Here is a 26,498-nt window from a genome sequence, read left to right as displayed (position 1 = left end):
ATGGACCCTCTGGCTCCGCTGCTTTCGTCAGCGACTTGGATTTCTTTGAGAACTTTGTGAACTCCTCGTGTTGGAGTGGGGAGGGAGAGGAAGAGAGGCAGTTGATGGGACGCAGCCCGGCAGCAGCAGCAGGCTCCTCTGGAGACGGCGTCAGGACTCTCAGCTGGAGATAATCTCCCAGGTCATGACGAGGCAACACCTCAGCGTCTTAACCCCCCTGGCTCTGCTGGGACTCCTCGTGGGGTTTGCAGACCTCAGCCATGGCTCTGCCGGTGAGGATGAGGATTACTACATGCAGGAGCTGCTGACGAGAGAGCAATACAACCAGGTCCAAATGTTGGAGAAGCCCATGGCCTCGATACCTGATGGGCATGAACACCCCAGACAAAACCCTGCCAAGAAAATACCCAAGGGGAAGACAGACAGCAGCAAGCGGACTGATAAAACCACAGTGGATGCAAAATCAGGTAAATGCACTGCCATCTCTCAGGAGGACAATATAATATAAGATAATAATAATGAAAAAAAAAACAATATCAGTCTCAAGCTTTGTTGTAGTAAAATCTGCTCTAAAAAAAGAATCTTATCATTACCATAGCAAATAATTAAAGATAATAATTTTGTAAATGTCACAACCGAATATTCAGACAGATATTTGTGTGGCTGCAAAATCTTTTATGTTCAGTTAACTTATGAGTCAATGTTCCGACTTTGATGTTTTTTTTAGGTATTTTTTTAATACAATTAATGATGCAATTATTTTAAATAACACCTGTTGTTCTGGCTTTTTTTTAATATATATATCAGTGGATGCTTGCAGTATAATGTTGTTCAAAGCCTCACTCATGCTGTTTTATTAATGAAAACAGAAAGTTTGAGGCATCAAATTGAACCTTCATGTGCTCCTTGACTCCAGAGGAGCAGCTGAATTCAATTCACATGGTGATGGATGTGCAAAAAAAAAGAAAGAAAAGAAACAACAACAAGGACCTCCAAGAGTAGTCCTCCTTCTTCTCCTCACTTCCCGGAATGCATATACATCACAGCTGTGTTTCTGTGTGGCTTCTGCACATCAAGCAGGATTAAAGGCTTCATGTGAGACAGAGGTCAGGGCTGCATTATACAGAGGTGCGGGAGCACATGTGAAATCCACACTTTCCCTAAAGCAGCTATGCACTGCAGTGCTGTCCTGTCCAGGCCAGAAATGGAATCATCTCATGCGGTAGCAGGTCTGGAGGTATGTTAGAAAGACAGCCAGGTGATTGGAGGACAGTAACAGGCGTGAGGGTGTCTGTTGGTTGGTGGCCGATAATGTAGAGCAGCTGCGTAGACAGTGACCTCATGTTTCAGGCATCTGGCTTCACGTGTCTGAACAGGACTACCTGCTGCAGGTAGAAAGAGAGGAGGAAGATGATAACATGGAAATATACAGAAATCACTGCTTCCCTTTGATTAAAGTTGTTTTTATATCTTCATCACTCTGCATTACATTAATAATATTGATTGTTTTGTGTTATTGGCACATGAATACTGACTGCAAAGACTTAAAGTGAAATGATTTTCAGCTTGTTAGTTGATGGTACAACTAAATATGGGAACTCTTAACTTCCACTATATAATTATCAATAGAACTGGTGAACTTAAAGCTGCACTGATCAATATTTGTTTTTACATAAACATTAAATCAGATGACTAGATGTAATGTAAAACTGGTCCCTTAGCACCACAAACCCACAGGAAATTATCACTGAACTCTGCCGTTCCCCTCAGCGTTGTAGAGCATTTTATCACCTTTCTGCTTCTTGCTTTGCTTCTGCAGCTCATTACTTTTCGGTTCATTCTCAATGCTCTCATCTCATCATCTCCAGACAAAGTGAGCAAAACAAAAAAAAAAAAACCTCTAATAAAACTGACTCTATTCAACCTTCCCAGCACTGTGTATCAGAAAGACAAATAAACTAGCTTGTGAACATGGCATAGTGTCAAAGCAGCTGGCTGTTTCACAGATTTTCCTGCAGGAGTTGATGTCCCTCCTCGACAACATGTTCGCCATAACAACTTTAAAAACTAAAAGTTTTGGGATTCTAATAAATTGCTTTGTATGCTTTTTTTTTTATCTCCATTACCAAAAACGGTTTTGAGAAAGAAGCAGAAGTTTCTTAATGTAAGAAGAGGATCATTTTGTCTTTTATCAGATATGACAGAATGAAACCTGTGAGTTAAATGGTCCTGAACTTAGCTATAGTTGTACACAATATGAAAAACCTTGTAGTTTTCAAAGGTGGATGTGCAGAGTGAACTGAGAATAGAACTCTTCAGCTTCAGTCTTTTCGGTGATTATAGTCTGGAAATCCTGTTGGCATTAAGGTTTGCTCAGCAACTCTGAATGGCAAACCAATGAGCAATCAGTGGGGGTAGCTAAGTGCGATTAAGTGTTTGTTTCAAAATGTAGTTCCAACAATGCGGGCAGTGGTAGAGCAAGACGAAGCGATACCAACAGTTGTAGGAACGCTAGCAAATATCGAGGAATTGAACCCAGAGCAAGAACCATGCCTCTTGTATTATTAACTTGACGTTACAAAGTTTGCAACCATGATTTACCGACACGGCGTTGCACTTTGCTCACAATGGGGGAGGGTTTCTGTCGGTGAGTTTCGGCACACAACATGCTTCATATGGTCGGTGCTGACTGGTTAAAGGCCGATCCAATAGTTTCAAAATTAACCTGAGGTCTATCTACGTCCATTAGGACATGACTGGGAACACTCCTCGTGGCCAGACTTATATATTCATGCAGTGAATTTTTGTCTAGTAATATCAGGCTAGGTCCGTGGTTAAAGTACCAATGCCTTCACTGCTTAAAAGTGGCCTATATAAGTGGAAGTGTGATTTTCTTGAGTTCACTTCACTACCCTTTGATCAACATCACATCACCATGAGTGCTGCCTGCACCACACCAACGTCTCTGTGACCATATGTGTCTGTGCTTTCTAAATCTGTTTCGCTGAGCCACATGTGCAGCTCGGAGCGCTGCGGAGGCTTTAACCTGTCCCTCGAATGAGATGAAGATAAAGACTTTCAGATGTGAGAGGGGTTGTTGTCATGTGGGGCCTATCCTGACCTTAAACTCATTCAAATAAAAAGCATACGCCTCACTTCTATCTTCAGTTCCTGGAATGCAACTCCCTGCCCCCATCCTTCCTCTACAGGGTAGTTTCATCATGGATTTGAACCTCGAGGCAGTTATCTCTTATATATTATCACTGTGTTAAAGATCTTCAATGACTGTACAAATTAAAATGCATATTTGAGCATAGGGAGCACAAGAGTTTAGACGTTTCAAATTGTGTGCCCAGAGATGATCTCTCTGTTCAGTCCCAAATCCTGAATCCAACCATATGTGCAGGACTTTTTTTTAATCTTTTGTCAACACTGTTGCTACTCCTCTCTATGATGACAACTATGAATCAGCAATTTTAATTGTGATCCATATGCATGTCTTTTTCTTTTTAATGTCATTTACTTCTGTAGTGAAAACACCCAACAAAAAGGCAGAGAAGAACAAGAAGAGCCCAATGAAAACCCCAAACAGCATCTCAGAGGGAGATGGACAACACAACATGATAGAGGAGGGTGAGTGAAAAACAGATGACACTCACTTGTTATGGGAAATTCATGATCTCATAAAAATTCCTTTTTCCTCCAATGCACAGGGATTATTTCCCCACTTCCAAAAGAGTCGTTATGATGGGAAAAAAGAAGCAAACTCTCTCAGACATGAAAAATAGTTTTGGAAAGCATATTTTCCCGGAGAAGAAAGGTCTGGCAGTATAAGATGATGCTCTCAAGCGGAGTCGAGCCACAGAGGCACCAATGTCCTCTTTGCCGATGAGGCATTGTGTTTGGTTTCCATGGATCACAGTATATTTGCTAAGCCGAAGCCAAGATGCCCCAGTAGCCTTTCTGGCATGTCAAAGGATAGATTAAACTCGCTCAACTGAGTCAGTGCAAAGCGCATGTGCTTTCGCCTCAGACGACACAGTGTAAAGCATTTCGAGCATTATGGCAAGCCGCGGTTAATAATTTTGGGAGATTTAGAGTGGGTATGGTGGCCAGCTGGGAATTTATGTGTTTATGTTGAAGCAATGGTAAAAGAACATACCAAAAGAGAAAGAAAGGCTGCCATTCTTAATTTGTCACTGGGGAACCGGAGCAGAAAGTTGGATATTCTTGCATGTTGGAAAATGGGAACACCATGCCGACATGCCTGGCATGGCTCACACTGACAAAATGTGGATGTCTCCGACTTCCAAAATCATGTTTTCACGGCTGAAACTGTGACTCAATACCAATCTGTTTTGCAGGATTGTTTCAGCGTCTCCTGGTAGCAGATGATGTAGCAGGGTTGTACTTTCAGGGCTCCAACAATATGCAAACATAGACTTTGTGTTGATCAGCAGCTTCATTGCTCACCTTCAGAAATTGTTTCACTTCCAAAATGTTAATTACTTGGCCAGGTATAGAAGCACCTGAGTGCCTGCTCCAAGCCCAAATTAAAACAACTGGGAGTTCATTAAATGGGGAGCCGTAGGCCAACAGGAAGTTTTTCAAAAGTTTCATCCAGCAGATGTTTCAACAGATCATTTATTATTCCCATCGGATGTAACAGAAATCTGTTGGCACCAGAGGTTTCCGCTCGGATGTCACAGTTTGTCACGTGCATTGTCAAACTGATTTGATCTATTTTCAAAATTGGGTTGTTGAAAAGTATAACTTGTACGAAGAGTTGCTTGGAAGCTTTTCTGTGTGCAGCTGTCTTGTGATGATTCAGGCTGGAGTTTGTCAGAGTTGAAAAAAGAAATAATACAATCTTCTTTTTACAAATGGAAAGCCAAAATCGTAATCATTAAAATGCAGTCTTGATCAATTCAACACACTGCGGTTTGATTGATCAATAGCAGCTTATGCTAATGTTTTTAAACTTAGTTAGAAGTTAGTTTGCTGATCTTCTGTCTTCTGTACTTGTGATACTGTAATTTGTAGTTCATCACAACTAAACATTTCAATGGTTTTATGAGAAATTGAAATGTGATACTTTCAAAGTTACAGCCTCATTCAAATATTTAAAGTTACAAAACACCTCTTCTGTTTAGATTGTTTTTACAGTGGTCAAAGCGTTTCCCCCAAAAAAGGGTTGGACACACTTTGTTTGGAAGCATCTCAAAGCTTACAGCCCATAAACTTCATAATATGAATAAATTATACTCCAACAGTATTTCAATACCACCAAATGTGAAATAGAAACTTGTGACTGAACTTTGATTCCCCACTTGGTTTTGGACCTCAGCGGTAATAGTCCAAGTGGCCGAGATAGCAACGTACAGTATGAGGCCTCGTCTGTCTGTCTTGTCATTTCTCTTATACATTATTGCCGAAGCCAGATGCTGTTTTTCCTGCATGGGACCTCTGTGAAAGGATTGCATGCAGCTGGAGATAATGATTTATGGCCTTGCAACATGGCCGGCACCCGTCGAGTTTTTTGTCTCCCACTTAACCTTGATCGTTTGCTTTGAGAGATGGGGTTGTCCCCAATATGTTGTGACCGCTACACACAGAAAGAGTGCTGACTTTATGAGTCCAAGAGGATTGTAAATATATCCACGCATGGTCACAAGTACAGCAACACATGTTTTATTGCCATATAAAGTTACTGTGCATATTTTGCTAACAGCTCTTACCAGTGGCCTTGTGTCTGGCTTGTTAATCAACTTGTACTCTTCAGTTTAAAATCAGGATTTAATTGGGTCTCAAGCTACGTTTTCTTTATGCACCGAACATAAATCGTTTCATGCATGTGTGGATTTGGGATCTTTTTTTTTGGTCTGTGGTTTCTCTAAAAACCTTAGAGCATGCGATTGACAGCGTCTCAGACACATCAGGCCGGTATGCAAAGCCAACTTCCTTTATGCAACATGTATAAGATTTACTGCAGAGCTAAAATGTCCACCTTCATATGCATATTCTTTAAAAGTAAAAATCCACGACATTCTTAAAGAAACTCCCATCGTCTCTCTCTGTCCCTGTTTCACTTCTGGGTGTTCACTTGCGAAGGCAGTCCTGTCTGTGCGAAAGCGACATGTGGAGCATGTGCCGCATGTCCAAACAGACCGGTGCCCAATCGGAAATTCTTGCTCTGAAATTCCATTGCTGTGATCCAGAGAAGTCTGAAAAACAGCTTGATCTGACCCAAGGAGCCGTTGGGCCGCTGAGATTTCACACGTCAGCTTTGAGATGCCCGTTTGGCCCACACTGGACGATATCCATTGTAGCGTAAAACGATGAGCCAATCTCACACAAAGAGCTCTATTTAGTGAACACCATCACGGTGTCTGCAATCACTTAAATACAGGCTTTGGTTCAAATGAACTGCAAACTCCCTCCAGCAGCAACGAAAACACTTTTAGTGATGTGCAGCTTTCTCTTATAAAGACTTTGTTATGTGTGTGTTTTTCCCCCAAATAAAGACCGTGTGTCTTGAATGCAGCTGCTTTCCTGCCAAACCTTAGTGTCAGTGGGTGTTGCTAGATAATTAAGGAACTCCATGTACTCAAGGAGTTAGGTATAATTTGATTGTTGATATTGATGGCTGCTAATTACCATCACTGGTGCTGACAGTGAATATATTATAGGACTCAATGCATAAATTAGAATCATCCTTTTATTTAGGCTGTAGGAATACCTGCACAGTCATCTCCTACTGAATTTCATGAATACTGGCAAAAATTTCAGTTCTAAAAATTATTAGTAAACGTAAAAGAAATCCTGCCAATGTCTCCACTCCATCAAGATTTAGTTGTGTCAGGATTTATTTGATTTGCTTGATAAGACAGAATGACATGATTCTCTTTGTGTACTTGGAACAACTGGATCTGCTTTTGAAACAAACTTATAATGTTCTTATATCACTGACAAATTCCTCCTTTTGCAAGTCAAAACTCAAGAAACTGTATTTGAATGGCATGTTCCATGTTAAGACAAGGACAGTTTAACACTGTAGCATTTCTGCATGACTTAATATGTGGCCACTCAACATGCCTAGAGCAAGACATCCAGTTCACACATTGCAGCCTGCATCACAACCCATCACATAGAGCTGTGACTGCCACCACATTAGGTATCAGTGGTAAAGCGGGACTTCACACTACAGTTCACTAGTCACAGCGACGACTTCTCAACCCTTAAAAACAGTTGTTTATCGTCTGCTGTGGCTCTGACAAAATCTTTGAAATTAACCCAAACGATGTCAGGAGACAAACTAGTAAACTACTAAAATTACCACCTCACAGTTAAATGTCAACCAGTCAAGACCTTGACCTTTGACTTTTAACAAAAAAACAGTTTGTTTTTTTTAGTTCGTTCTTGAGTACAAGTGAAGGTTTGTGCCAGATTTGAAGGAAGTTTCCCAGGATTTTCTTGAGAGATTGCATTCATACTAATGGGACAAACGTGAGGTCGATGTGACCTTTGACCTTCAATGTGCAGCTCATTACGCGGGGAGGGTCAATGTTGAATTGTGGGAAATGTAGGATCGAGCATTTTGGGGTTTGGCCCACAGAGAGAGATGAAAAGTGAGGATGTATCAGGCTTTGATCTTAGCCTTACATACATGTCGACTGCGTTTGGTTAAAGCCAGTGATTTGGATAATGAGAACTGACCTTCTGGTTATCCAAGCTTGACATTTTCTGCTTTTAAAATCTGTTGATTTCAAAATCTGAAAGACTAAATTTAAACATTCATCATCTGCCAAGTCTATTATGTAACAAACAGCTCCTCAAAAAACCCTTTCTGACGTTGAAAAGTCTTCCCTTGATCACATTTGATATGTTTTAACCAAACCTTGAAAAGGTGCTTGACAGGTTAACAGCCGCAGCGGCAATTTCCCCATTTTCTCCCTTTCAGGATAATGATATTGCTACAGTCAGCTCAAAGATTTAATCACATATTCAGGGTACAGTTAGATGGATATGATAGGTGTGCATTACAAAACGCAAACGTTCATAGCGTACGGCCATTAATCTGTGTCCAACAGATTAGCATAAAAGCATAAAGCTTGACACATTTTGAAATTCATGGCCGTTAAAACATGAAAGCCTCTGTCTAACTTAATTTAAAATTTACAGCAGGTTCACCGTTTATGGTTTGATTTTCCACCTTTTGAAAAATGGAGCTGTTTGTGCTCAGAAATGCACAAAAACTTGTGTTTATTTGTCTCCTTTTCAACTTGTGTTTATTTGTCTCCTTTCAAACTTGTGCTTAGGGTCCTGCAAGTGATCAAAGTAGCTGCAGAGGAGATTTACTTGATGACGTTTCCATCTTGAGTTGTTGTGTTGGGTCGAGAGCAAAGATGAAGAAACATCACCAGTGACGAAGGCTGCTAACATAATAATCACATTCTGCTTTTAATTGGGCATTTCACATTACGGGAGCGAAGCTGTTCTCTGTTAACTAAGTGTTGACCACATTCTGCAGCTATTATTAGATCTTCTCAGTAACAAACACAGAGTCTGGTGTCCTCGCGCTTCTCACATTTGAGCTCACTGTGCAAAGTCTAAATTGCTCATTACTGCCAGAGTCAAGCTCTTCATAAATGCGGGGACTATGAGGGGCTACAGCATGCAGTGCAGAAAGCACAACTCTCCTGGAGAAATGCCACTCGTGATACATAACATTACCATCACTGGCCAATTTGTTATTCTCGTTACCTAGGATGCCCTCCCATGGGACTGGAGACGCTGAAGATTGATGATTTCCAGCTTCACGCTTCATCTACGAAACGCTACGGCCTCGGTGCGCACAGAGGTCGCCTTAACATTCAGGTAGGACGGCAAGTGTTGGGCAAGCTTACCTGAAGTGTTGGGGATTGCATTATACCCTGGGCTATCTCACCTTTCCTTTCGCTTTAATGTTTTCTTGAGCCGTTTTTTTGTCCCCCTCCCACAAAGGAGCAATACAAAGGAAATATCATCGAGAGATAGTATCTTTTAATTTCAGGACCAGTTTAAGTTCATATTTTAGGCTTCATGGAAAGATTCCAGCTGCGATAACTGTCATTTCCTCTGTTAAACGTAGATGAGATTATCAGTCTGTTTCAGCTCACTGCATATTTTAATACTCCAAAGCTAACTATAAAAAAAAAAGAAAGTAATACTGCTGCCATCAAACCAGGGGCGCATCCCCAGACCTAATAAAAAAAAAGGGCTGGCATCTGGGAGAGGAGGTATTTCCTGTTAGTGCAAGCTGTGCTTTGAGGGTATTAGCCTGCATAGAGTCTGCAGCCAGCCTCATCTTCTGCAAGCCGCACTGCTCCAAATCCAGCTGCACAATTAATGAAACACACACACACACACACACACACACACATGCTCTTAATTCACTCACAACGGCAAGAAACACCAAAGGACAAAACAAGGGATTTGTTATTTTGTGTGTTTGCAAGTGCAGGGAAGGACGGAGATAGCGTCCATTCAAAGGCCAATTATCTGAAAATCAGGGGAAACACATAGAAAGCAGATGTTGCCTGTTGAATTGGGCCCGTGTCCAGTGAGCTCGGTTTGTTTTCCCTTTTTGGAGCCGCTACAGTTTGTTTAGATTGCACACACCATCAGCGCTGGAATGAATTTAACTATGTCTTTGTCTTGAGAGATACATGGAGGCAGGAAATCATGAAAAATAGAGATATTGCACTCTCTTTTCTAAAGTAGTAATTCATGTTTCAGTCCATATCCTGTAGCAAAAATACATACAGTGACAGACAATCATGTTATGGTAAATAATTCATGATCTGCACCTGGATGTGGATTGGCACCTAAAAGTAATCACTCGTTCCTTCTAGCCAAAAACTTCCTCCATTATTCATTTACATTTGTACATGAATCAGAACCCTTACGGCAGGAAGCTACTTGCAAATTACATCCATTACTGAACAATAAACTTACACATTCTGTGCATAAACCAGAAATTTGCTTCAAGGCAGCTGAACACATGCGGCTGAAACAATCCTCTCCCAGCTGCATGTTAATTAAAGTATGATTCATATTTTCTTTTCCTTGTCAAACCCCCATTATGACAGGAAGGCGGATGAGCCACTCAGTTTGTTTAACATACACAATGACCTTTGACTCACCGCTGAGGTTAGAATATGTAAATGTAGATGTGTCAAGCCGCTTTCTTCTCTGCTTAGATCTTTAAATGATTAACTGTTCTGTTTCAAAAAAAAAAAAAAAAAAAAGGCATAATAAGCGTGGCGTACTTCAAAAGAGACCTGACCGTTACGATAAAAAGGCCGCGATATTATGTGCTGTAGGCTCTAGTTCAGTATGTCATTATAATGTTTGAATTTCGATGATGAAGATAAACAGTGTGGCCTGTCAGCATATATGAGCGTGAATGTTCACACGTCTTGCTCTGAGCCAACAGTGTCAGCTGGTGCAGTGCAAGCTTTATAGAGTAGCATTCAATGTATCGTAATCGGGCAGCTGTTGAAAATTCGTCCTCACGTTACAATAAAAAAAAAATAAAAAAAAAATGCTGGGATTTGGAAAGAAGCTCCGTCAACACTCAGGCATTTAAAAAAAAAATTTTTTTACAAATATGTTTTGTGCTCGTTCCTGTAACTTAACTTTATTGGCATTATTCTGCTCATGATCCAGCCTGATTCTTATCTAGACAGAGAAGCAAATCCAAACAGCTCAGCCTTTGTCGACTTTTTCATACTTCATTGTCTCCACTGTCAACGCTTAAGAAGTAACCTTTAAGAAATGTATATCCAGGCAGTGCGTTGTGCCTGTACACACCGTAAGTGTGAGTCGGCATTTACATCTGGAGTAAAACTTGCGCTCCACTTGGCTGTTTTCTGGCTTGCAGGCCGGCATATATGAAGATGACCTCTATGACGGTGCCTGGTGCGCCGGGAGAGATGACCCGCTGCAGTGGTTGGAGGTGGATGCCAGGAGGCTCACAAAGTTCACCGGGGTCATCACACAAGGCAGGAGCTCCCTCTGGTCGTGAGTAGGAACCCTGCAGACTTGCATGGAGAGTTGCAGATGATTAGCTAACGTTGCAGGGGAGGAAGTGGAGGGGGGGGGGGTTGGGGCCATGGGGTGCTTTGTGCAAGGTGGTGGAAAGTTGGTTTGATACATTTGTGCCACTTATTTTTGGATGAACAGCGACCTCCAAGGAGCTTTTATAATTGAGCACATTTAAGAATAAATTATCTTTTAATCTTCTGCCTTTTTTTGTTTTGTTTTGTTTGCTTTGCAAAGGTCTGCCAATGCAGGCCTCTTTGCATTAATCACTCATCATAATTTAAGTCTTATAGTCTAGTCCATAAAGAGAATAATAAAAGCAAGACACAAAAAAACCAAAAACAAAGTACAATGCCAGAAAATCTAATTACATATGGCAGGAAATTCAAAATGACTACGATTAATGAACAATCATTCATAGAAGGAGACAAACAGCAATAATTGTTCCAGAGCTCCAAACGTCTCTTGGATCTTCCTTTAAACCCTTCTGACATTTTTTACTTCACAAATATAGACAAAACAGGCTCTTCAGTTATGTCCACATGGCGCCGAACCTTCACTGGTGTTTGGCCTTTTCATAAGTCTTTTCTTGATCCCCTCAGTGAGGGATTAAGGATTTATGACTTTGATTGATTGGAGTGCAGCTTGTTTCTTTCATATCGCTTAAAAAGTCACTACACCATAAAAAATAACAGCACTGTAAGCATGGTCATCATCACACTCAGATGAAGAGGGATGAGTGTTTTGGGCCCAAACTAATATGGTTATTGGGACCCAGTGAAAGACACAGCAAGTTTAAGTTTTACCCTAAAACAAACACCGATTTATTGTTCAGTGTGTAGAATTACTTGAAGGGGGTCCTTTGACAAATACTTTTTTTAAGATTAAGATTTGAAACTGAATCTGGCCATCCACCTACGCCGACTTTACTTTATCATAATATTTGACAACTTTTAGCCTTTGCACTTCTTAATTGGAAAGGGTGGCACAGACTTCTGGAAACTGTTTCGTGTAATCAGAGAGCACGGGGAGACACTTTATCAGACTGTGTTTGTAATTTTCCTTGAAGGCCGGTGCGATGTGAAGGCACAGAGGACTCCGATTGCCTGAGACAGAATTTCTCCGCAATTAGCTCTGTAGGGCATGTAACTGTCTGCGGAGCTCAGGGGCTCCTGTCTATAACAACACTTTAATTAGCAGAACTGGGAATTCCTACCAGGCCGGACCAGCTCAGCATTGATGTCTTTATCCAAAAGCAAGAGAGACGCTGCCAAGCTACATCCAGCACACTCTGGGTAGAGCTCCGTTTGGCATGATGGGACGTTCAGTCATCAGTGAATTATTTTTTTTATGGGCACAAATAAAAAGCATTGTACTGGTGCTTTACCTTTCTGGATTCTATATAAACCATCTTTAAAGGACCAGGCTGGTGTGTTTGCAGGCTGTAACTCTGTAACTACATCCCCTATATATTTATACTTGTGTTTGCAATTTCATGCTGTACTTTTAAAATAAACTTTCTTGGATAGCCATTTGGATCAAATTAATTTCCATACAGTGTAAAAATCTGATGTTCACCATTAGGGATTTAAGTCAAGTCTGCATTTATAAGGCTATATTACTGTAGCCATAGTGACTTTTTTTTTTTTTGTCTAAACCACAGGCTGTCAAATATATAACTGGATTTTTTTTTTTTTTTTTTAGTTTGTTCTGTTAACTATTCAGAATATTTTCGGTGTAACACTCACATTGGTTGATAAAAACCCAAACTTTTCAGAAAGAATACAGAGGATTTTTGCCAAAGTGCCCTCTGTTGCATGATAATTCAATTCATAATTGCTTTTAAAAGTTGGCACGGTGCAGCTTTGACAAAAGTTCATGCAGATTTGATGTTCACTGTGATGGATTTAACTAAGTGAGCAAGTTTCAAGAGTGCACTAATAGATTGTCAAGATGAATGGGGACCAAGTGATGCCTGGAAAGTCGGGAAAATAGATTGAAATTACTAAAACACAACATGGATTGTTGAAAACAGGGCCACAAAATCAACTAATGCTTTATTACCCGCCTTGGTGGATATGGTAATTGATTGGTTCAAGTTGTTCTTTATTAAATTAACAAACAAACAAATATGCAGCTGTAAATGTAAATGTGGAGCTTTCTTGGGACTCTTGTTCTGGCCTCACTTGCCAGCAGTTCGATAAAACTTGTCATCACAGCGGTTGCCGGGCCACCAGCCTGAGTTAAAGGGCAGCTGCCTATAAAACAATGACAAAATTTAAAGTTTCTTTTTCTGTACAGATTAAACAAATGAGATCTAATGTGTTAATTAGTGAGCTTCATGGGTGCTGCTAGGTTTGGAATAAATCCAAAACTGCTTTCTTCTTTTGTATTTGTTTTCAAGATAAGCTAACAGGCTGCTGGCTCATCTCATATACCATACATATGTGGCAGTCCTAACATTCTTGCCAAGAAAATAAGTTGGTGAATTTCTCAAAATGTTCTTTTGGCACTTACTGGTAAAAATATCTTGAATTTAAAGCATTGCACTTTGTTGGTTGTAGACCACTGAATCACCACCGACGTTTTTTTTTTTTTTTTTTACATTCACCCATTGATTCAAATGAATAAATGAATGTATAAAGTGAAACAAAAAGGCAATTCACTGTGATTATCAGGCTCAACTTGACCCAGTTAAAAAAAAAAAAAGAAAAAAAAGAAAACGAGTGAGAAACCTCCCTTTTGCTCACATTTCTAACCTCGAAGTAATAAAACTCTCAGCTGACAGTTCCTTTATAAATTCCTTGACCTCCTCTCCAGTTGTACAATTTGTAAATGGGTTTTAGGCCCTTGGAGAATTTCAATGTGTCTGGATGGGTTGCTGAGCGACTTCTTCGCAATCACCTTGGTGCTCTATTTGCATTGAATTCAGCCTGACAGGATGTTCTTTTTTTCCTTTCTCTGACTTTCTCATGACGTTATCAGGAGCGACTGGGTGACCTCGTACAAGGTCATGGTCAGCAACGACAGTCACACATGGATAACGCTGAAGAATGGCTCGGAAGACTTGGTGAGTAACAGTCATGACATTTAAAAATAATTTTCTCCTGTATATCTATAGGCTCTGTAAAGCTTTCGAGCTCAGGCATTATTATTCTTACTTTCCAGCTATATAAGGACTCTTGTTTCATGCAGCACCGGTTGAATGGAAGCAGATAGAAAAATTCATTCTTGCTTAAGAGCAATTACAGAGGGAGATTCAGATGCCTGCTTATTTCCAGGCTTAATGAGCTGAGAGGCAATAGTAAATACTGATGATCCTCAAGCAGATGGGAACCTCATCCTGGCTCGTTGTGAGAGTTGCGCCTTTTTTCTGCACTTGATGTAATTGAATAGACAGAAACCAAATACAGCAAACTGCTCACCAATAAGTAAAAAAAGAAAGGAAAAAACGAGGGGGATATATAAATAACCCCTTCATTGATGAACAGGCAAATCTGATTAGGTTGATTATAAAATCATATGCTCATTCCTCCCAACACGTCCCAGTTAATGATATTTTGGTGTAACTGCACACTGCTGATGTCATCGCTGTGGGAGATAATACCCCTCCAGTAATTTAGTCCCTGCTACAAGCTTCCCTCTCACCCACTCGCCCACCTTTTGTGCCAAATGCCAAACTGCTCTGTTGGTCTTTTCAAATGCCAAAAGGTGCGGAGAAGAACTCCAAGTGTAGGTTTTGAAATTTACAATAAACTCCCGGTAGAATCAAAGTTGAGTGACAAGGCGCAGGTGCATGGATGTGTTTGTTTAGAGTTTTTTCATGATATTTTCTTTGTCCTTTAGTCCATTTTCCAAATTTCCAAAAGCTCCTAGAGGATCTACTGTATGTTCTGATCTTTATTCATGTTAAACTTTATTAGATTTATAGGCTGATTCTGAAAATCTGAGAAAGACCAATGGATGACAATTAACATTCTTGGCTACGATTGGTGCATTTACAGCTGTTAAATAAAAGCTATTGTCCATTCGAAATATGCTCTATTCAAAACTTAGATAAGCAACAGTTCACTTCATAAAATATTGTGTTCACGGCAGATTATTCACCGTGACTGAATCTGTTTGCCTCAGTAGATATTCAGTGGTAACAGAGAGAAGGAGATCCCAGTCCGGAACATCTTCCCAGCGCCTGTGGTGGCTCGATACATTCGAGTCAACCCTCGCTCCTGGTTCAACAGTGGCAGCATCTGTATGAGAGTGGAGATCCTTGGCTGTCCTATGCCAGGTGACGGGTTTGTATGGACAAAGCAGACACATGAAACTTTAAAAAGTCAGACAGGAAAAAACACAGGGCCTAGTTTTGGTTTTATGTGCTGAGGTTTTGAACCAATTTTCCCTGGAACATTTTGTACTGAAAAAATAAAGCGTTGCACAGCACAGGTCTGCAGAGATGATCCACAGTAACTGGGACATTGTTTCTGGAAAGACAGGCTGCTGCTGCTGAGTTATTCATGTATAATTGTGCATGCCAACAGCACGATAATTAAATAATAATTTCCTTCATTTTGTTTTGGGGTTTTGGTGGAAACCTGTAAAGCAGATCTCTCAAAACCTTGGCACAAAGCACCAAAACTTTCTGCATGGCTTGATGCCTTTAGAGGTAAGAAAGGAAATGTGTTTCTCAGTCATTTTGGCCGAGCTAAACATTAACCACAGAAAAGAAAGCAGGTGCTTGGTATTTATAGTCCTAAAACACGTGCCATGACTGATCATTCCTTCCTTTTTTTGTCATTGAACCCGGTATCATGGCAAAGCGCGAAATAGACACGCCTGTCCACTACAGTAAAACGTGAGATAGCCACGGTTTGGTGTGAAAGTCACACGTTTTCCTGCAGTGGAGGAAAATGAAACCTACTGCATGCTTTGAGCCATGTGATTTACAGAAAACTGAAACTTTGCAAAAACACATGGTTGGGTTTAGGGAAAAAAAAAACATGGTTTCGAGCCTCATCGTCCGATATGGCAGTCTGTGACTAATGCCTCCAAGCCACCCCTCCTTCCTCGTAATAACGCCAAAGATTGTTCTTTGTACACTTACAAAACGTGTAACTTTCACGCTTAGACAGCCCAATGCGTGGCTATCTCCCGTTTTGCTGTAGTGGACGGGCGTGTCTATTTCACGCTTTGCCGTGATACTGGATTTTATTACTGCAAAAAAAAAAGAAACTAAGCCGTCTCTTTTCATCTCGGAATATCAGTAACTGTAAGTAATCTGATTCCAGATCCAAATAACTATTACCACAGACGCAACGAAGTCATAACAACGGACGACTTAGACTTCAGACATCACAGCTACAAAGAAATGAGGCAGGTGAGTCGCAGCGAACAGACAACAGTAGGTATCAGCCCGCTTTCTTATTCAGCAGAGACCAGAACGCGGAGAAATAAAACATTTTGTGTAACTGTGAGCCAACACCAGTCAAGTTGTGTCCTTTGCAAGAACAAAGTGTGCAACAGAACAAATGAAGTGCGCCCTGCCAGCCACATGAAAATGCATAAAGCATCTCCTGGGTTGTGTCATTACTTATTCATATAGTTGTCATGAACAGAGGCCTGTTTGTACTGAGAAGGAGGACAGCTGTATTTGTCACTGTGTACACTGTGCTTCAGTGGTCGTGATGGCACAAGTGCTGTGGCTCCTAATCTTCTGTAGTGTAGCTGCTCCCTGTCCCACACAGTTGACTATATGTGTCCTGAACTGCTGTTTAGGACGCCCACACTTAATGCTCCAAATGTTTGGCTCATTGTAAAGCACCCGTTTTTTTTTTCTAATGTGGCAGCCTGAAATGCTACTGCAGGAATATCAAAGCACATTTCTTTCTTTCCCGCTAAAGCTAACGTAGGTCACACAGGGTATCCAGCCTTTAAAGGCCTTCACAAAGAAGGGGAGGGCTATTTTTAAAACTTCTTTTCTAAAGTCTTTTCACCCCTGAAAATGCACTTCTCCATTCAAGTTTCGGGTATCGTACCTCCTCTTCATCAGTAGCAGTTTAAATAGTGCCGTGCCACAACTTTAAAGTGAAAATACCCAATTAAGACTTCTCAAATAAAGTACACGCCCCACGGGAGCAGTGAAAAAGATATCCCTTGTAATATTTAATACTTTTTTTAGATTACAGCTGATATAATGTCGTAGCGTTGGGAATACTTATATTACCAGAGCATAGACTGTTAAGAAAAATTATAGTTAGGAGGAAAGGATGGACAGTTTCTGCATTCCTCACAGAGTAAGATGTTAAATTTACGGCTCATCCATGCCAAGCGGCTTCTCTTCAATAATTAGCCCAAGTATAGTTTCTACATGAAGATTAAAACATAGTCTGTCCTATCCAGTTTTATTATGTTTGTATAAGAAAGGTGGGATATGTAAAAATATCCATGCCTTTAAGACAAAATGTCCTACATTGATTCTGGTAAATACGTCCAGGTATATTTATCAAGGGAATGCTGTGCTTTATTAAATTGAGTGGAGGTATTTCACTGCCGACTTGTAACCCTTTATTTTATCAACCAGCCAGACGTTTGTTTACTGATTTACTTGGTTAGAAAAAGTCAAGATTAAATCCAGTCTTAATTAAAACCCCATCGTTCCGGTTAATGACTCCTCCAGCAGCTGGAAGAGCGAGTAAACACAGATTTCTGGCATTAACTCTGTCACTTTACTCAACAGCTGGTTAGTCTTTTTCCTGCTGTGCTTCTTCTTTGTGTCACCACTCGTGCCCATACAGCTAAATGATAATTGTTACTATTTTAATCTATGAGCCTGTCTCCGTAATTACCTTGAGAGTTTTCACACAGTCCCCCTCACAGGCTAGAGTGGTATTTAATAAGGCCTGTGACACAGCACTGGTGATATTTATTTTTGAAATGTTCAGTAACATGGAGGCTATTTTGTTCTGTTGTAAGACTACAGGTATCCACCATTGAAATGAAGAATAAAAACTACAAAGTGTAATTTTCATGTGTCAAAATAAGCAGCAAGTTTAACCCTAACCATGTAGGTCTACATGTTTTTGTTTTCCTAAAGCACTTGACACTGATTTAACATGCTTTGCTGCATATCAGGTTGGAACCTAACGGTTGAACTTCTGGTTCACATACTTTAGGTCAGTTTTTAAACGATTTCTCAAGAGTTGATGCTCCATTGTTTACCCTCCACAGCTTATGAAGGTGGTGAATGAAATGTGCCCCAACATCACCCGGATTTATAACATAGGAAAGAGCTACAGTGGCCTCAAGCTGTATGCCATTGAGATCTCTGACAACCCAGGAGAGCATGAAGTGGGTGAGTAGTTTGTAGTTTACACAACGATGTGGTTTAATGCAACAAGACTTTATGTTATGTAAAAACAAGACATCACACCGTGTTCCCACCAGTGTTTTTCTCTGTGTGGCTGTTGTTGCTGTGACTGCATAATTGATCCCTCGTCTCTCCCTTCTTATAAACCTGTTGACCAGGTGAACCGGAGTTTCGTTACACAGCAGGTTCCCATGGTAACGAGGTGCTGGGACGAGAGCTGCTGCTCCTGCTGATGCAGTTCATGTGTCTGGAGTATCTATCCGGCAATCCACGGATACGTCACCTGGTGCAAGAGACCAGAATCCATCTATTGCCATCTGTCAACCCCGATGGGTACGAGAAAGCCTTTGAAGTGGTAGGTCTGCAAGACAGCTATTAGTGACCTCGCATCACGAGCTGGCCTCGGGTGAAAACAGCACCATATCTGCTCGGCAGGTCTTCTCCTGATAAAAGTGGTGCAGGTGCATGATGGAAAATTAGTTTGAATGATCTGATGAACAATGAATGCAAGTGGGCTGGAGTGCTGCAAAATACCTCTGAAACACGTGTCGTTTAAATCAGGTGCACGTTGAGATTAAAGGCCCAGTTGTAATGAAACACACGCAGATAAAGACAAGACGGAGAGCTACAAAACAAGCCTGACAGTGCTCGTCATTAGGAAACTTGTGTAAGTGCTCTATACATCCTGAAACGCTTTGTTTCACAAAGGCACCAAACAACAAATTTTCACATTTGTACACGTACATGCACGATGAAAAGAGATGAGCCTATTTAACCATGAGGCCTATAGAGTGGCAGCAGACAGGCCTCTCTTCTCCTTTTTTTTTTAGCACGTCACTCTTTCATGGCTGATGCAGTGATTCATGTTTTTCTAAGAAATATTTTCGATATTGGCTTGAATCAGATGACTTTGTATAATGTGGAAGGGTCAGTAATAGTGCAGAGAGTGCTACATCCACTTATAATAAATGGTCAGCTCTGCATCTCTGCAACTCTTGGCCTCTTTTGGCTGATTGTTTTGGTAACCTGGCTGCTCCTAATCAGGATGTTGGAGCAACTTTCCCCATCTGTAACGATGAGGTCGCCCACCCTGCACAGGAAACTCACATCCTTGCTTGAATCTGCAGTCTCAGAACTTTCAGTTACTATCCAGAGACTATAGGTAAGGGTTGGAAGGTGGATCAACTGGTTCCTTCTGCAAATCAGACAACTGTGTTCCGACTAAAATCTATCATTTTCTCAGAATTTCCTACACATTGTGTTTTTGTTTTCTGTTACACAGGGTTCAGAGCTCAGCGGCTGGTCTCTGGGTCGATGGAGCAACGATGGAATAGACATTCACCATAACTTTCCCGATCTCAACACGATTCTGTGGGAAACTGAGGCCAAGAAGTGGGTTCCTCGCAAAATGTTCAACCACCATGTTCCCATCCCAGAGTGGTACCAGAGCAAAAACGCCTCAGTGAGTCTTACTGACTGTTACAGAGAATTTGCATGATATATTAAATTTAATGTGGAAATTTCAGCATCTCTACAGATGTAATTTTCAAACTAGGGTTTTCCAGAAATACCACATATGTATGTCAAAATGTAGGAGCTGCAACTTAAGAGAAATGTAAACTGGAATGCTTTTAAAGTCCTCCACACAAACATTTCATTGTCTGCAATTTAAATGTTGTCTTCCATGTGCAGCATCTTCGATAATGTGCCATTTAGTTTGCTGTGACTTCACCTCCAGGTGATGAATCGTGACACTGTTCTCTCTACTTGCACCTTCTCCAGTATAACAAACAAATTTCACGGTGGAAATCATCAGCGTTTTGAAAAGGGTAAAACCGTCACGAGGGCACGTCAGCGCCATCTATTTTGGGAGCAGCGTTGTGTGACGAAGAGGCTGTGAGCTAAAATATACCCGGCAATCTATTAAAAGCTCAGCCTCACGAGTGTTTTGACGTTATGTGAGTCATGAGTGAGTCACACAGAGCCTCCAGAATAGATGCTGCAGAGCTGGGATCCCCATCCGTTCTCACATTTCTGTAAAACTGTTCCTGCTTGCATGGCTGACTGACTGACTGACTGACTGGGCTGAGCATTGCTTAGAGAGAACAGGGCTGGCGTATGAGCCCAAACATCAGGGGCAATTTGATCAATTTCCTGATTATAACGTGAAAATACAAGCCACTGGATGCAAGCTGGTTTGCAACCTCTTAATGATTATTTCAGAGTAACAATTAGTGAAATTTGTTTACAGTGAGGATCGTGTGAACGACCTCTTTGACAGCTTCGTCACTCCCTCTTGAGAGCACGTCGAGGGGAAATTGTTTTTAGCACGAGGGAGTTAATTTAGCAATCAAACTGAGATGATTGCACGGATCACATTATCCACCCCTCTCCCCGTGTCCCCGCCGCAGGTTGCCGTGGAGACACGAGCTCTGATAGCATGGATGGAGAAGATGCCCTTTGTGCTGGGCGGTAACATCCAGGGAGGGGAGCTGGTGGTGACCTTCCCGTACGACAAAACCCGCTCCCAAGGGGTGAGCAGGGAGTTGACCCCCACCCCGGACGACCACGTCTTCCGCTGGCTGGCTTTCTCCTATGCATCCACCCACCGCCTGATGACTGATTCCAACCGACGGGTGTGCCACACGGAAGACTTCGCCAAGGAGGATGGCACCATCAACGGAGCGTCCTGGCACACTGCAGCCGGCAGTTAGTGTCCATATCTGGCTGAGTGTTTCCTCTCTGATCCCAACACTGAATTATGCAGGATTTCTCTGCTCAGCTCTGAGCCTGTGAGCTGTAGCTTTTTTTAGCCTATCTGCATATTCAGTACTGAGCCCCTTTCGCGGCTTCAAAAGTTTCTAGATTATAGCCCGAAGCATCGTGTACGAATTTGAAAGATAAACAAACAATGAAAGACAAAATTAAGAGCGTTTCAAAGTAAATAAGTCGACATTAAGTAGATTAACTTCTAACCTAAGATTATGCGAGCCAACAGATATGTCTGTCTTCCTTGGCAGGTATGAATGACTTCAGCTATTTGCACACCAACTGCTTTGAGCTCTCGATGTATGTGGGTTGTGACAAATTCCCTCATGAGAGTGAGCTGCCTGAGGAGTGGGAGAACAATCGCGAGTCTCTTCTTGTCTTCATGGAGCAGGTACAGAGGCGAAGTATAGCCCCCGCAACTAACACATTTCAGTACACTCAAGAAAAACACGTGTACATACAAAAAAATAATACATAAAGTCACATAAACACAAGCTTTTTATTGTTTTAAAGTTATTTTAGGAATTTGTTCCTGTTATTCTTCTCACGAAAGCACAGACTTAAAAGTGCTGTATCAACACTATGAGCTGAACATATAGAATACAGAAGAGATGTTAACTATCGGACAATTAAATGGGTGTTATGGTAAAAAAAAAAAGAGATACCCAAAGACAGGGTCTGAAATTTATTGTAAAAACCGACAGGAAACCAAATTTAATAACTAAATCCTCTGAGGGACATTTCCCATAAACGCCTGTCACTAAGAAAACATAAAGCCTGAGCTCAAAAACAAACAAAAAACACAGGATGTGCGTAATGTCCCTTTTTCCTGACCATAAGCATGTATTTTTTTCAACCTGAGGCATCTCGCACGTATCTATGAGACACCAAGGGGTTGAGACAAAACAGCAACTTTTGCCCAAAATGACTCAATGTGTAGTTTTGACCCCCCCCCCCCCCCCCACACACACACACACACACACACACACACACCGTTTGCCCTGTTAAAGCTACTGCATTACATCTCAATACAAACTCAACACTTCCTGTGTCCATTTCAAATTAAAAGCCCCCGAGCATCCTTCATTTCAAAACAAGCCTTTTATTGTGAAACATTCGCAGGAGCCTATTTGCGACTGAAATCAGATAGTAACACTTCAGCTGATAAATCCATAACATCTGTTGAAAATAATCTGTGTCAAACTTGCCGCCGTAGGAACGGTAGTTCACAACCTCAGAAAGAGCCAACAACTTAACAGCGTAAGTTCGTACATGTTCATCGCTGGTGCCTCCTGGCACTTCAACAAATAGCACTACAAACCCAATTGTGTCAAATAATTCGGTAGATGTTGATGGAGGAACCAAGATTCACACATGGTTTCATGTTTTTCACATGCAGGCGCATCGCGGGATCAAAGGTGTCGTCAGGGACCTGCAAGGTCGTGGAATAGCTAACGCCATCATCTCTGTGGAGGGCATCAGCCATGATGTTCGCACAGGTACACTGCAAAGCATTTCATCAGATCCTCGTGTGTGAACGTGTTTATTTTAAACATGTTCACATGAAAACGCTGTTCAGCTTACAGGCTGTCTGGTTGCAAGCAGCTGTCCCTGTCTTTTTTTTTGCAGCATCTGGGTATTTTTTTTTTTCCCTTCATCTGAAATTTGATGTGAGTAAGCTGAGATTCTGCAATCAAAGCAGAAGAAGCTACCTCAGGGTGCACTGACTCGACTGTCTCTACACTTCAGCCTCTCGCACGAAGGTAGCATTTCATTGTGAGATGGAATAAAAAGGAATAAACAAAACCAGGTGATTTTTTTTTTTTTTTAGCAAAGCCGCAGGTTGGAGTCTGACTCAGTTCACAGTCGTGGCCGGTGCTGTCGAGGCCTCCTGCTCTGAATTTGACTATCAATTGTGAGTCCTCAAGGCAATCTCTGCTGATGCCTAAGAAATGCGGGCTTCAAAGCCAAAGTAGTTTTCACTTAGAGCATGAAATCAAATGTCCAAAAGGACATTAGCCATTATTATTCCTGGAACTAAGTACAAGTCACTGCTTCCTTTTAGAAGCCATGTTGTTCTCAGTTGCAAGTCAAGAAAGATTTCCAGCTAGTTATTTTTTAAATTCCACCTTTTGAGCAGATTTGCCTTGAAACTGCGACCCTTCAGAGACTTGTGCAAAGAAGTAGTTACTGAGAAGACAGGGCAGAGCTTTTCTGCTACCGATACATTGATTTCTAAAACCAGACAAAATTCATTAGCTTATTGGTATTTTACATTTAAGCATTTCAGGAAACGATTAAATTCCCTTCTGCCACCTAAATGTGAGTGATGTGAGCGTTATGTCCGTGTACGGTAATGAATGTCTCTGCTGCTGATCGACAGTTGACCCGAGCAGACCTGCCATCATATTTCATTTGTCTCTGTGGTTGTTCAAACGTGTCAGGTGGGTGGATGGATGACAGGAAGGTAGCATCTCTGTCGTTTTTGTGAGTGAGTCAAAGGCTTGAAAATAAACCACAAGCACACTCGTGTATCCAGGTCACATAAAGGCAGCGCTCAGCATAGAGAGCCTGAGAAAATCCGACGTGACAAAGCAGAGCTATTTAAAAAAAAAACACGAGTATAGAACTCCTCCCTTCTCAAAAGTAGAACACAGAGAACTCTGCAACATTTATTTTCAGCTCCAAATGAAGGCTTTTATAATATTTATTTTATTTGCCACTGTTGAGTGAGCTGTTTAAATTCAGATTTCTAGGACAAAGGTTCCCACATCGCTGCTGTTGCAAAAGTAATGTGTGTCTGTTATGCGTCTAGTGACTTAGCCAAAGTTTTATGTTTACACGGTCCGTTATAAAGCTTTTGAGGATACAACATGAATGGTAAAATGAATTGCTAACGAGGAAAACTAATGCGATCACATGCATGACACATGTTTACCACATTTTGTAATGATATCATGGGGACAAATATGTGGAAAAGTTTTTACATGGGAATCTACATTGGCTTCACACACTACAGCATGAAAATGTTCCAAAACCGCATGTTTCACATGTGCACAATCACATGTCATTTTCTACATTTTTGCACGTTTTTTTCCTGCAAAGACTAGTAAGATCAATTTCTCTAGGAATGAAAAAAACAGTCAGCACAAACTGGGGAGAAACTTTTCACTTCGTCTCAAGGATCACCTGATCAGATTTTAGGTGGTCAAAGGTCCTCACGAAAACATTTGTGGCAATAACTCAATAATGAATTTGCTAATCATGACAAGATTTCAGACAAATGTTTAATTGGATAAAATGATGAAGTGATGACATTTGATATCCAAAGGTTAAAGGTCAACTTCACTGTCGTCGTCGTCATGTTCTGCTAAAAACCCTTTTCTAGCCAACAATTAACATCATGACTCAGAAACTCAATATACACAGTACACAGGTACACACAGACAGCTGAGTATTTGAATACCCGGTCAGATCTTCAGTATTTGCTGTTTGTCACATTAATTTGCTGTTCTGAAGATGTTTAATGTCAGACAGGCAGCGTGTTTTTGCTGGACTTCTATTTTGTAGCCTGGAGCTCAATGTAAAAACTAAAGACACAAGTTTAACGCTGCACTTTCCTTGCAACCCAACAACAAAAGTGCAAAGTATCTGTTCGCTGTGTGTCTCTTCAGCTGCTGACGGTGATTACTGGCGCTTGCTGAACCCTGGAGAGTACAGAGTAACAGCCAGGGCCGAGGGCTACAGCATCACCAGTAAGAAGTGCGAGGTGGGCTACGAGATGGGCGCCACCAGGTGCGACTTCACCATCGGCCGCACCAACTTGTCACGAATCAAGGAAATAATGGAAAAATTCAACAAGCAGCCCATCAGATTGACCAACAGGCAGTTCCAAGTTCGCAGGTCCAGAGAAAGACGTCTGGGGACATAATGACTGCCATAGGAAGAATTAAAAACAAACATCTGCTCTGATCAGACTGGGGTGAAGTCCAAGCTGAGGTTTGGACCCGTGTAAGATTCCTCCTGAGTGCTGTCAGTGGAATTATTGTTTGGAGACTGAAAATGTGGATTAATTTAAAATGGGGCGCTCGATTCGATTTTTGGTTTTGGTTTCATCCCCAGAAAACAAGCTCTCTCTAACTTCACCGTTGTCATCTCAACTTTTCTTCATATCCACGGTAGTTTTGTCTTCATCAATAAGAAATATGAAGACATTTACCATCATTCCTTCTCACATCAACTCTACATAGTGCAGATAACAGATCATAATCACGCTAGAACTTATTTTTTTACATAAAATAAAATTAAAATACAAATTACAGATGAGGAATCTTCGTTAGCGTCTAATTTTAGCCACTGTGAGGAACTGCCATGAATGTCATTATGTACATACTTATTAACTTATCTTATTAACAGTTACGTAAACCCCTGCAAAAGCTTTATAACCTGCACTTGTTTAGTGTTCAGTCCTTAAAAAGACTTGCATACTTAGTGAACTGTTGTGTGTCATTGATTAATTTTTTTAATAAACATTTTGCTTTCAGTTACTAAATAAAGACCATATTTGCACAAATTGAACCTCTTTAGCTGCTCATGTGTGGATTTTACTTGTTAAGCACCGAGACTCCAATCTCTATAGGTATCACACAGAGTACCGCAGCACAAAATATCTGTATTAAGTCATATTATTTCTAATACTATTATCTCTTTGCCCATTTTTTTAATCATCTTAGAGTAATGCTGAGTCAGGCACTGCCAAGACAGTGACGGGCGGAGACACCAAGAACTGAGCTTAAAAAATGCTCATCGGGAGACCTACGGGTGAAGATACAAAGGCTAGTTTTTTTTAATTTTTTTATTCTACAGTCTATGTCATTGGAAACTTTTCCCCTTCAGCAGACGAATGTGAAAACAGTCTTCTAGTTTTAAACTCTGCTCAGTGAAGCTCAAACCTTCAACGGTGGGAACAAAAAGAAAATGATTTTTTTTTTGCATGGATTTAACTTAAAATGTAGTTACCAGAGCTTCTTAGAGCTCCATCAGTACCTCCTCCAGAGGTGAAAGAACAAATTACAAGACATACTGTGGGCGAATAAAGACTCATTCTCTCTTAAACGTTTTTTTTATTATTATTTTTTTGCCACTAATCTCCGACGACGCAACAGGGGGTTGCAGTTTATTCTTGCATCCAATGGCTGACAGAAGGTAATCATTCCAGTACAGTGCTAACACTGACAGGCCAACACCTACACTTAAATCCATGGACTGTGTGAAGCATTCAGCC

The 26,498-nt window shown here is 41.0% G+C and overlaps 1 protein-coding gene across 1 annotated transcript; it reads left to right on the top strand.

Moving 5' to 3' along the window:
- On the top strand, positions 1–25,792 carry LOC138629400 (inactive carboxypeptidase-like protein X2). The gene is made up of 14 exons (XM_069713058.1): positions 1–467; positions 3,532–3,633; positions 8,768–8,877; positions 10,925–11,064; positions 14,071–14,155; positions 15,220–15,370; positions 16,368–16,456; positions 18,307–18,430; positions 18,604–18,800; positions 19,728–19,907; positions 20,857–21,154; positions 21,466–21,605; positions 22,614–22,713; positions 24,889–25,792. The coding sequence occupies exons 1-14, from the start codon at positions 185–187 to the stop codon at positions 25,143–25,145; spliced, it is 2,256 nt and encodes a 751-aa protein (XP_069569159.1). The 5' UTR covers positions 1–184; the 3' UTR covers positions 25,146–25,792.
- Positions 25,793–26,498: the final 706 nt, after the last annotated feature.

Source organism: Brachyistius frenatus, unplaced genomic scaffold (genome assembly GCF_029030835.1).
Source record: "Brachyistius frenatus isolate BFR_SWC_R1_liver_20210118 unplaced genomic scaffold, ASM2903083v1 Contig_115, whole genome shotgun sequence".
Classification (NCBI taxonomy): domain Eukaryota; kingdom Metazoa; phylum Chordata; class Actinopteri; family Embiotocidae; genus Brachyistius; species Brachyistius frenatus.
Note: the sequence above shows the minus strand (reverse complement) of the source record. Positions and strands in the feature narration are given on the sequence as shown.

Coding starts and splice junctions, on each gene's coding strand:
- LOC138629400 (XM_069713058.1), top strand. CDS start 185: ATGACGAGGCAACACCTCAGCGTCTTAACCCCCCTGGCTCTGCTGGGA. Junction 16,457..18,306: donor GCTACAAAGAAATGAGGCAG/GTGAGTCGCAGC, acceptor TACCCTCCACAG/CTTATGAAGGTGGTGAATGA. Junction 21,155..21,465: donor CTGGCACACTGCAGCCGGCA/GTTAGTGTCCAT, acceptor CTTCCTTGGCAG/GTATGAATGACTTCAGCTAT.